Below are 13,027 nucleotides of genomic sequence, written 5' to 3'. Positions count from 1 at the left end.
GGCACGGCGACCGGCCGCCGGCAAAGTCAGCGTCACAGGTGCTTCCATTCATTTCTATGGGAGGGTGCTGTTCGGAACGGCTGATCCGAACAGTGTTCGCTCATCTCTACACACGAAAGTCCTGAACATCTCTGATACCCAATGGCTGTGTAAATTTGCAAGAAAAGACTGAGCTATGCCCGCAAAAAAATACATGGTTATTGGATGACGTTGGTGGGTCAATAGCACATACTGCACTTACTGGCCAAACTCTTAACACTTAAAGAGGACCTTTCAAGGGTTTGGGCACAGGCAGTTCTATATAACTGTTGGAAAGACAATGCACTGTCGGCTTTCCAGCAGTATATAGAACTGCCTGTGCCCAAACCCATGAAAGGTCCTCTTCAAATCTACTGTATGTCTATGCAGGGGATTTGGAGTTGTGTATCAGAATAGAGGGGGTCTTACCAATATAAAGATACAATATATATAGAAATTAAGTAAGTATTACCGGATGTTGAAATAAGTCAAAACAGCATATACAAAGTATCTTAACCCTATAAGCATTTAACAGGTATTAAGACAAAAAGGAGGTGAATTTTACATGTTTCAATTTCTATTATGGATATTTTCATTTAGCCCTAGAATTTACACATTCACAATTGGTTAAAGTAGAAAATGCATCACTCAATTTGTTATTCAAGTTCTCCCGACTACCATAGTATGTAAACTGATATATGGGCACACAGCATGACGCAACATGGATCAATTTCAGACACCATGTCGCATTTACAGCGTCCCTGAGGTGCTAAAACATTGAAAAACTCTGGAAAGTGACCCCATTTTGGAAATTAGAGCCCTCAGGGAATTTATGAAGGGTATTTTGACTATAGAGGTTTTTCACTGAATTTATTACCATGGGGATGTGAAAATGAAAATTTTTATTTTTTCCAATAAATTGTCGCTTTAGTCCCAAATGTTTCATCTTTACTAAGTGTTAAAGCAGAATAACCAATCAACATTTTTCTCCTGAACACAACTATACCCCAAATGTGCTGTATACTGATGTACCAGCAATTGGCGGGGCTTGAAAAAGAAAGAGTGTTAATTGGCTTTTGGAGGACAGAGTTTGCTGGAATAGTTTTCAGGTACCATGTCCCATATTTAGAGAGCCCTTGAGGTGCCAAAACAATGGAAACCCCCCAAAAGTGACCCTATTTTGGAAACTAGACCCCTCAAGGAATTTATCAAGGGGAATAGAGAGTACTTGCAAGTCTTTCACAGAATTGAGCCATAAAAATGGAAAATTATATTCTTATCTATAAAATGTTGCTTTAACCCAATAAGTTTCATTTCTATAATAGGTTAAAGGGGAAATGCACCCCACAATTTGTTAATCAATTTCTTCTGACTATAGAAATGCCCCACATGTGGATATACATTTCTGTATTGGCGCACATTAGGGAAGCAGCAACACTAAGGTTTTTGGAAGGCAGATTTTTCTAGAATTGATTTCAGGCCTCTTGTCATGTTTGTAGAGACCCTGAGGTACTAGTGCAGTGGAAAGACCCAAGCAATGTTCCTATTTTGGAAATTAGACCCCTCAAGGAATTTATTGAGGGGTACAATCAGCATTAGTTACAGTTAGCTATTTCACCAAAATTACTACAAATGGGATGTGAAAATTAATTCCAATAATAGGCCCAAATTTCTCACTTTTACAAAATGTTAAAGGAGACAAAGAATCCCACAGTTTATCATACAATTTCTCCTGAAGATGGCAATACCAGATACGTGGTCATAATCTGCTGTATGGGTACATGACAGAGCTTGGAACGGAAAGACTGCTATTTGGCTACTTGAGGGCAGATTTGAATTATACTGTAATTCTACATTATAACATGTAGACCTTTAAAATCCCCTTCAGAACTGAAATGGTCCCTAAAAATTAGGTTTGGAAAATGTTCTTATAAATTTGTTAAATTACTGTTAGACTTGTAAGTCTAAATATACAAAATATATTCAAGGATGATTAACAGACCATGGCGGAAATGCACCGCCTTTTTTTTCCGCAGCTTTTTTTAATAGCCAGAATTAGCCAGAATCCCATCCACTTTGCAGGTACAGTAAGACACAGAATTTTTTGCTTCATTTTCACAACTGCTACCACACCACCCTCTGAACAGCTTATGCCTGCCACTACTGACTCTATCCCCCTTTCTTCATAGATTGTAAACCATTTCGAGCAGAGCCCTCTATCACACTATACAGGTTGGTCACTGTTACTAGTGTACTTGTTTTGTGGATTTTTTGTATTCAAACGTACAGCACCATGAAATAAAAGGGATTCTATCATTAGAATTCCCTTTTTAACTAAAAATATGTTGGACTAGTCTTAAGAAAGGCTATTCTTCTCTTTCCTTTCTTTTTCTGATCCGTGCCGCCGTATCTGAGGAATTTCTTCTTTCTTCCATATGTAAATGAGTTTTCAGACAGCACAGGGGGCGTTCCCCTGCGCTCAAACAGCTGTGCTGTCCAAAAACTCTCCAGTGATGCCACTTTCTCCTTCTCCGATCCACCTCTTTGATGGGTCATTGGTCGCATCTTCCGCCAAAAGCGCTGACTGTGTATGTCCGTCGGCCATTTTCCTGTGACCGAACGGGAGCTTGGGTAAGAGGCCACAGGAAAATGGTCGATGGACATGCGCAGCCGGCGCTTTGGCTGAAGATGTAGCCAATGACCCGATGAAGAGGCAGACTGGAGAAGAAAACAGAGGCGTTGCTGTAGAGTTTTCGGGACAGCACAGGTGATGCCCCCTTTGCTGTTTGAGCAAAGGGGAACGCCCCCAGTGCTAACTGAAAGCACATTTACATGTGGAAGAAAAAAGAAATTCCTAAGGAACGGCGACATGGATCAGAAAAAGAAAGATAAGAGAAGAATAGCCTTTCATAAGGCTATTCCGACGTGTACTTAGCTAAAAAAGGGAATCTAATTACATAATCCCTTTAATGGTGCTCTGTAAATCAATAAAAATAATACCAATAATAATGCTATATGTGGCTCCTGCGGCACACTGTCAACACCCATAAATTTCATAGCAATGTTACTGTTAAACCTATGATGTATCACGTGAAATTTTTGTGGCTCAGTCACACCGTAACAACTACTGTTTCCAAGATGCAGTATCTGTCCTAAGCTACGAGTGAATGACAGCAAAGACTTGTACCCTGAGAGGGTTTCCATTTTTAAATTACACCTGGTATTATTTTAAGACAAAGGATTTTTTGGCTACAATCTCTCTCAATGCCTCTTCCAATTTCTGAACAGGTGCTTTCACAAAACAAGTTTTACTTCTATAATTCCTTTCTGCCCACACATTAACCAATTGTTAACACTGCTATTGGTGCAGTGTTGTTTGTTCTATAAATTTAAGGCATTTTTAGTCAAGGTGTGTATGTATTTCTCATTAGCACCAAAGTCCCTGAGGCCTATTTATAGTGACTCAGAGTGCTGGGGTAACATAAAAATGTTTAGAAATGACTACTTTCAGAAACGTCTGTGAAAAAGAAACCATTCTAAGAAATAAATAAGTCATAAATGGACAAAAACCTAAGAGTCTACAGTTTGATTTGCAGGGCAAAGGCAGGCTGTAGTATAATCCTGGATTGTTTGCATTATCAGCTTCTGAACATTCAGAGAGCCCAATAAATCTATTGTAAAAGGGGTCTTCACTCTGTAGACACCTATTCTCTATCCACAAGATATGGGATAATTAATTGCTGGGGGTTTAACCACTAGAATCTCCAGTAATTACGAAAATGGGGCTGCAGAATCTCTTGCACGTTCTGTGTGAATGGAGCAATGCAATGCATGTATGACCACTGCTCCATTTTGACATTTACTGAGTCCCTGCTGATCTCTACCTCCTGATGTCAATGCTGACCAGAAAACTGCTGGTGATGCAGCCAGTGATTCGCGAAACACACATACCCAGGCATTTCTTACGTGGTCAAGACAGGAGCAGAAAGTAGACACTAGTGGGGACAGAGTAGGCAGTGGCACAAGAGTGGTGTGGGATCAATTGGATCAATAAAACGTTTCATTTTTATTCCATTCTGAGCCTGTGTTAATTTGATTTCTCCCATTCTAAGCCTGTTTTGTTTTATTTTCTCTTATACAACCTCTTTAATACTATAATTCTCTCAAGCAAGGTTGAACTGGCCCCCCAGGGTACCAGTGTATTCCCCGGTGTACCCCGTTCCTTTAGTGGGTCCTACCAGACCACCACTGCAATTTTTAATAGGCAGTGAAGGTTTGGTAACAGCCGGAGTAATGATCGCAATCGCTTGGGTTGTGACTGGGTCCGGGGCGGTACTGAATATTCGTTGGGGCCCCAAAGCAACATTATAGCGATTTTAAAAAGCCTGGTTCCCTGACCGCTATACATATTATTAGTGGAAAGGGGCCCAGCATTATGTCAGCCCCCTTCAGCAGCATTGCATTGTTATTACATGTAGCCGCACTGTGTCGGTACAGCTGACTTGCAGGGGTCCTGACAGTAGACCCCTAAAAATAATTCAAATGGTGGGCTGTAGAAATCCCGGTCTGACACTACTCTCATGCATACTAATGCCAAATCAATCAATACCAATCCGTAAGAATCTGTGGGAGGTTTAATGTTCCAAATAGCCCTATGCTAATATTGTCTGTGGCCAGAATGAAAATAAAAAAAAATATATAAAAAAAAACTTCAAAATCACTAGCAACAGTTTTTTACATCAAGGACATTACTCACTGTTGCTTTATCGGGTTATATACTAAAATAATGTATAAACGTTTCTAAATTCATCCTCATGTGAAAATATACTTGTATGCTCCAACTACGCATCAGGAATTAAAGAGAGTCTGCCAGCAGGAAAAACGAGGGCTTCTCACACAGTATCCAAATATGCTTGTGCTATTTTGGACCTATGCTTGGTTGCTGATAATTTTAGGGTTTTATAGTTATGCTAATGATTTGAAAAGGGCTTTAAGGGTCATGTAAATCTGCAGTGTGGGCTTCTGTAAATGCTAAAGATTAACACCCTTAACTGCGGCCCAGCTCTGCACCCAGCAGGCTTAATGACAGCTCTACTTCCACGTTTCTCGCTATTCTCGGGTTTAGCAAGTGAAATATAGTACTGCGCATACTCGCCTACGTCATCCTCCACCCGGAAGGCTTCATAGCGAGGCACCACTATTCAGGCTTCACTGTATACCCAGTACTGTACTTGCTTGAATATTTGTAAATAGAATGATTAGGTTAATATGGCTTTTCCTGCTGACAGACTCCCTTTGAACAATGTGCATATCACCTCCGTAAGTCACTTGTAACCATGTAATACTGCATTCTACTTCAAAATCATAAAACCCTAGCCTGATGAATCTCCTTCTGGCAAAATCAGAGGTCATGAGAACAGGACACAGCAACTAGAAAGATTTATGGAACAGTCCTTTAAAACTGTAGCTGTAATTAACTGATTAAAGAGAGTCTATCATCAGAACTCAACCAAATCCTGCAGATAGATAGGTTAGAGTCTCCTTACTTATAGGTTAGAGTTCCGTTCCTCTTTACTTTGCATATCCTTGACATCATTTGCATGGAGATAGATAGGCCTTAGTCCATCAGCTTTTCTGTCTTGTGGACCTAGCAGAGGTCTTAAACTGTCAAAAATCCTTGTTCTCTATTTTATAAGTGTATCTACTTCATGATTATTTATTACCCCCAACAGTGACTAATAGCTAGCTGCAGATAATACACTTTTATTCCTCCGTAGTGGGCACATCCCCTCCATTCCAGACATATATTGCTATTGCCATAGGTGGCCACTATGTCATTTCTATTGGACATGCTGTCTGATTCTCCCATTCTGGACAATGGTTTAGCAACTTCCCCGAGAGCTCTTTGGAGTCAATTTCATCTTGTCCCCAGAACTTGAAACTTTCTTAATGACCCTTCTCAGATTTTGGAAAAGTTGCAAGCCAAGCTGCTCCTTTATAAAATTGCTGTTGAAAAATGTTTAAGGAACATTGAAGGAAAGTTGCTACACCCTCTCCGACCGATCTCTACTCTAAGATCAAGGACCTATAATCCATGGAACACTACACTACTCTCCTTCATAATTCAATAGACAAATTGCTGACCACATGGGCTGCTTGGGATCAATATTGTGTAGTGGGTCAACTTTAGTTACAAGCTGCTTGTTACATTTCACATCTACACTGTAGATCTCAGCTGATCTCCTTGCTCCTCTTCCTACCCCTATCTGCCTTTTTTGTTTGCTTTTGCTATTCCATTTCTCCTCCCTGTTCTATATTTGTAAAACCTTGTATAAAACCGATTCTCACCTGCCACTGCCATTTTGACAGTGTCTTGGTGGGTTTCTACTGCTTATTCCAGCCTCTACACAGAAGAAATTCCCTGAACTGTCTTCCACAACCAACTACTGTGCTATTAACTTTTTAACCCACCCTAAGCCCACTTCCACCATCTTTTGGCAGTTGTAAAACCATTTTAGCATAATACTTTTTTCCCCTCACCAAGTCACCCAGAGATCTTCCCAGCATCACCGATATGTGGAGGGTGGGTGTATGATGTACATACTGCTATTGGATATAAAGCTGTCTTACCATTTGCAGTTTGATTGATGGTGTACGACTAAGTGACTGTCCAACTGGGCTGAAACTACCTGCAAAAAGAAAAGACAATAAGCTTATGCTTTTATGACCTGTTACACTTAGTTGATCACTAAATGTTGTGAAAACAATGGAAAATCTGGGCAAATTCATTGAGACCCTCATGGTTAAGAATTGGAAGAAGAATCAATCAACACTTCAAAGTACTGAACTAGAATAGTTACACATCTTGTCCAACAGGATTGTGATGTACACACATTTTCAAGAGGTTTACTTTTTTGGCAGATGACATATTGGAATGGTTCTAGATTATCATATGCTGCAAACATATATATATATATATATATATATATATATATATATATATATATTAGATAATCAATATCAATACACTGGATTTTGCTGGCTTTTTAATTTTATATATTTTTTAGAAGTAATATGGTGGCTCAGTAGTTAGCCCATGTATTTACTTGGGGCTCCTCCCACATTCGAAAAACATGCTGAGAGGTTAAGCAATATCATAGAACTTACAAGAAATCTAGTCACATCAGCTAGTTGAAGACACTACAGCATAAGTGCTTTGTCTCCTCCTCACTGCACACCAAGCATATCATGTACATTGTATTGTTGCTACGCTCGGTACTGCAGTTGCAAATTTCAGACACCTTGATCTTCTGGTCCAGGTAGAGCTCTGCTAAAGCTCAGAAACCGTTTATTTTATAAGCTTAGATACATAAAACACGTCCATCAAAATATGGCTGACCATTGGCATCATTTTAAGCTACATGAATAACCATTTCAATTAAGAAATTAATTAAGCAAGAATACATGTCACTTCTAGGTAGGACAAATACTGTGGGTCTGTATAACCATCTTTGGGTTCTGTCACATTGTATGAAAATTATAACAACTAATTCCCTAAATAGGATACAAGCTGGTTATGAGTGTCCAGTCTATCACTATCATCCTTGCACAGAACAAAAAGGTCCATAAATGGACGAGAAAACACTGCAATGTTATACAATGTGAAGATGCTACATAATCTGACAAAATGGATTCAGAGACTCACTATGGTTCAGAAAGATACAAACCTTTGTCATTTAAAGGGATTCTACCACTAAAACACTTTTTTTTTCTAGTTACCACGTCGGAATAGCCTTTAAAAAGGCTATTCGTCTCTTACCTGTAGAAGTGCTCTCCGCCGCGCCGTTCGTTCAAAATACCGGTTTGTACCGGTATGCTAATGAGTTCTCTCGCAGCGATGGGGGCGTCCCCATCGCAGGAGCAGCGATGGGGGTGTCCCCATTGCAGCTCGAAAACTCACCGCAGCGCCGCCTCTCCGGTCTTCGGTGTCCTCCCCTTGCCTCTTCAGCGTCTGTCGGATGCCTGCGCAGTATGCTCTCTGTTCGGCGAAGATTGCCGAACGCACTGCGCATGCGCGAAAGTTCGGTGCCTGCACTATGGCTGGGATCGCAATTTTGCGCATGCGCAGTACGTTCGGCAATCTTCGTCGAACAGAGCGTACTGCGCAGGCGTCCGACAGTACGCTGAAGAAGCAAAGGGAGGACACCGAAGACCAGAGAGGCGGCGCTGCGGTCAGTTTTCGAGCTGCAATGGGGACGCCCCCATCACTGCTCCTGCGATGGGGACGCCCCCATCGCTGCAAGAGAACTCATTAGCATACCGGTACAAACCGGTATTTTGAACGAACGGCGCGGCGGAGAGCACTTCCACAGGTAAGAGACGAATAGCCTTTTTAAAGGCTATTCCGACGTGGTAACTAGAAAAAAAAGTGTTTTAGTGGTAGAATCCCTATAAGTACACATATAAGAAAAGAGAATTGCTCTAACACAAATAGTCCTTGTGACTCATGAATCTGATGCTCACTAGAGTGTCAAGGCCACTCCAAACTGTGCAACCACGAATCAGGAGTCATTGATCTTATATTGATGTTATTTTAGTCCCAGAAAACCCCTAAAACTAGTACACAGTTAATGGGGGCCCTGTTCAGAAACTATTTACTAACTACAGTAGAGCAGAGAACAACTACAAAAAGTCTATGCCTTGCATATATAAATGCAGATATGAAAAAAAAAAAAGTTTTACTTATGGGTGCACGAAATACTAGGTAACTTGGGGTTTGGGTATGGATACAGTCAGAACATTTTTAAGGGTGGGTAAAATGCATTATAACTTTTCATCAGTTACCTATCACATCTAATATTTTGTTGAGATAAAATCAATGGTAGAGTGGAACAAATGTACAAGAGCAGTAAATGAATATACTATTCTTTGACTTTACTTTTCAATGGTGACTACACAATATAAACCAAGACTCAAGAAATGACCTACTCGAGATAAAACTGACCGACTCTTGTGTAGATTCAGTACTTTTAAGACTACATTTACTAAGTGCTACATTAAGTTAAGAATATATTTCTATATTTATCAATGGTACGCAGATGGAGAAGTATAGGTCATTCAGATACACCGACAAGCACAAATATTGACTATGTTCAGTTTAGTCAATTTGATTGTTTACAAAAGGAAATCCCATGTAAGTAAATTAGTAAGACACATTGTATACAGTGTCTTTAATATTGGAGAATAGAAGGTTTAATCATTTAGCAAAGCACAGAGAGTTTAAAGGAAGTCTGTCAGCAGGAAAATCGGTATCAGGCTAATGACGGTATCTTGTAGAGCTGCTTCCACAATTTCCAAAGATATATTTCTTAGTGTGGACTCACCCTATTGTTGTTAATGTCCGTTGCTGTCTTCTGTCATAGAATGACAACAATGGCCATTAAACATTGCAGAGAATGGACACAGACTGATTCTGTGTCAGTCCCCATTGACACTAATGTAAACTACATGACGGAAGCTAGCTTCCACCTTGTTTCTTTACTTTTGTAACGGAAGAGAAAGTCCTGCATATAAAACTTTATCTTCGATTCAGCATCAGCTGGCTGACCTCAGCAGCGACATACTGTTTCTGTCAGGTGATGGCTGCAACTAGTCACGTCATTTGTGAAGTGGCCACTACTGAGGTATATGACTAGCTGTGGCGGTTACCTGACACAACACAAAGTTACTGCCAGAGGAACCCGTAAACAGAACTAGTCACTAGAAATCTAGGACCAGGGAGAGGCCTCAATTGCAGAACCAATCGATGTCTAAAATATTAGTCACAAAGAAAAAGTTTCATAAAAAGTAACCACTCAGCCTGTTCTTCGGATGTGAGTGGAGCCCCAAGCAAACACATATGCTAACTATTGAGCCACCATGTTGTCTCAAAAATATGTAAAATTAAAAACACAGCAGCTGCATTTCCCAAAGAGACATGTTGAAAAAAATAGCTGTGAGTTAGTACATGGAATAAAATAGTGAAGACATGAAGAAACAGAAATGTTTCGTTTTGATATGTTTTTTTCTCAATATATATATATAATGTGAAAATAACCATGTCACTAAATGAGAAGAGAGAATGAAGTCATTTTAATAAAAATCAGAAAAAGTCATGAAAGGACAAGCAGCCTTCAGGCAGCAAAACAGGACCTGTGTGTTTAATGCTGACCACAAAACCAGCTCCAAAAGCCCTCAGGTTTCAGTAAAAGTATTAAAGAGAAGACCAAACAGTAATTTGCATTGTACACAGAGCATCACGCAATGGGCTGGCAGGGGCGAACAATGAAGTACAAAAGAAAAGTCTTTACAGAAAAACATGGTTCTCTTGACATGAGATTACTACATTTTAGGTCAATGTATTAGAAATTACTGAACAAATTCTGCACCTTTTTTTTAATCAAATTCACACAGCTAGAGATATGCCACAATTTGGTTAAGGTTAAGTAGGCTAAATGTTACATATATAGCAGATTCCCCAGTATTTCTTGTATATAAGACTAGCTGTTACCCGCGAGTTCGTCTGCGGTGATTGTAGAAGTGGGTATATACAGGCGCGGGTAAGGTTTTCGTACTGTGTATAAGGGATGGGATATGAAATGTAACTTTGTATCTTGTTTTTGCTGTAATTCTGAGAATACATGAGACTTTTGTGTTGGAAGTTAATTTGTATTTGAGCTGCTATACGGTGTTGTGAAAAACTTTACATAGTGACTTTGGGACTGAAGTATTTGAAGTTAACCCTTTCCCGCCGATGGCATTTTTTGATGTTCGTTTTTGACTCCCCTCCTAAACCCCATAACTTTTTTATTTCTCCACTCACAGAGCCATATGAGGTCTTAATTTTTCCTGGGACAAATTTTTCTTCATGGTGCCACCATTATTTATTCTATATAATGTACTGGGAAGCAGGGAAAAAATTCTGAATGGGGTGGATTTGAAGAAAAAATGCAGTTCTGCAACTTTCTTACGGGCTTTGGTTTTACGGCGTTCACTATGCAACCAAAATGACATGTCCCCTGTATTCTGTGTTTCGTTACGACTCCGGGGATACCAAATTTATATGGTTTTATTTACATTTTGACCCCTTAAAAAAATCCCAAACTGTGTTAAAAAATTATTTTTTGAAAAGTCGCCATATTCTGACAGCCGTAACTTTTTTATACGTGCGTGTACGGGGATGTATAGGGCTTGTTTTTTTTGCGGGACCGGGTGTACTTTGTAGTTCTACCATTTTTGGGAAATGTTATTGCTTTGATCACTTTTTATTCAATTTATTATCAGAATCAAAACAGTGAAAAAATGGCGGTTTGGCACTTTTGACCATTTTTCCCGCTACGGCGTTTACCGAACAGGAAAAATATTTGTATATCTTTGTAGAGCGGGCGATTTCGGACACGGGGATACCCAACATGTATGTGTTTCACAGTATTTAACTACTTTTATATGTGTTCTAGGGAAAGGGGGGTGATTTGAATTTTTAATCCTTTTTATTTATTTTTTTTATATTTTTTTTTACTTTTTGTAAACTTTTTTTTTTTTGCATTTATTAGACCACCTAGGGGTATTAACATGGGTGGGCGGTGTTGCGGATTGTCAGAGCGGTGGGGGTCGGCAAACATGGCTGCTCCGAAGTGTTAAAGAGAGCCTCCTGGAGTATCGTTAAGGTGAGGGGCAAAGTGGTAAAGTATATGTATATGTGATTGTGTGGGGTTAGGGGCGAGGCTGAAGAGGGCAATATGAATTTTGTGGCTTGCTATGGTCCAAAGTGTGTGAGATTGCAGAGATGGTGGTGTGAGTTTGGGTTTTGTGGGGGTCCTGGCACAAACGTATGTGCGCTATTGTGACAAAAAGTAGCCTATTGCGCAATCGGGTATATTAACTATGTTTGTGGAAAATTTCAGCCAAATCGGTGGAGCGGTTTTTCCGTGATTGAGGAACAAACATCCGAACATCCAAACTCACAAACCCACAAACTTTCACATTTATAATATTAATAGGATAGGATAGGATAGGATAAGGTAAGTGTACATCCATGCTCATAGGAGAGTTCAGCCATGCTGGTTACACTCAAAGTTGCATAGACTCAAGCACAAAACCATTTATCTTCATACACAAGCATTAGACGGTGGCACTGAACTAGGCATTTCAGGGATTTATCACTTTTATGATGGGCTACCACTGAGAACTGCCAGCACTTGCTGCAGGGAAGTGTAAAGATTGCATATACCTTAGAAAGCTACTAGGAGAACAAAGAATCAGGCAGCTGAAATCTAACATGAAAATCCCTATTTTCTTGCCAATCAGGTGCAGCCAACATTCATATGATATGTATGGTCACCTTAAGTCCCATTACTGTAAAGCAAAAAATGAAGTTTCTACAAGTAGTAGTTGTAACTTAAGGTAGAAGGCCACCTTAGTACACAGCTATAAAATTGCTGCTGTAACAAAGTTTCAAAGTTTCTTCTAGAACATTGTTCCACGAACTATGAGGACTATCTCAATTATTTAGATGCAACTTTTTTTTTTTTTTTTTTTATATTAATACCCTACACTTAGAGTGGTTGTCCAGGGTAAAATGTTAGTTCTACTCTAAGCTAAACACCTTCCCCCACCTACGTTCTAACTTACAAAAAAATTATATTTAGCTCTATCGCCGAGCGGTCACGTGACATTTTCAGATTTCCAGTGACGTTCTATTTCTCATTTTCCGGAAACAGAACGTCACCTATACTACTCCGCCCTCCACACTCCATCATACTTACCTGTCTTCATGTCCGTATCTTCTTTTCTTGACGTCTGCCGTAAAGTATATCTGTTTTTAATTTTTTAATAGGGAATCTCTTTTTCCATCGTATTGTCACATAATACAATGTAAAGAGAACGTCTAGATTAGAATTCAGTATTAATGAAGTTGACAGAGACAAAAAGCAATATACCATATAAAATATGATAAGGTTTCTTATAATAT

At 39.6% G+C, this 13,027-nt stretch overlaps 1 protein-coding gene across 1 annotated transcript in view; it reads right to left on the bottom strand.

The window, feature by feature from the left end:
• Window positions 1–13,027, bottom strand: part of AHI1 (Abelson helper integration site 1) — a 148,862-nt gene that overhangs the window by 21,286 nt on the left and 114,549 nt on the right. The window contains exon 20 of the mRNA XM_075267926.1: window positions 6,649–6,707. Within this exon, the coding sequence (XP_075124027.1) occupies window positions 6,649–6,707 (59 nt within the window). The remainder of the gene's footprint in view (window positions 1–6,648; window positions 6,708–13,027) is intronic.

The sequence above is a fragment of the Leptodactylus fuscus genome, chromosome 3 (assembly GCF_031893055.1).
Source record: "Leptodactylus fuscus isolate aLepFus1 chromosome 3, aLepFus1.hap2, whole genome shotgun sequence".
Lineage (NCBI taxonomy): Eukaryota > Metazoa > Chordata > Amphibia > Anura > Leptodactylidae > Leptodactylus > Leptodactylus fuscus.
Note: the sequence above shows the minus strand (reverse complement) of the source record. Positions and strands in the feature narration are given on the sequence as shown.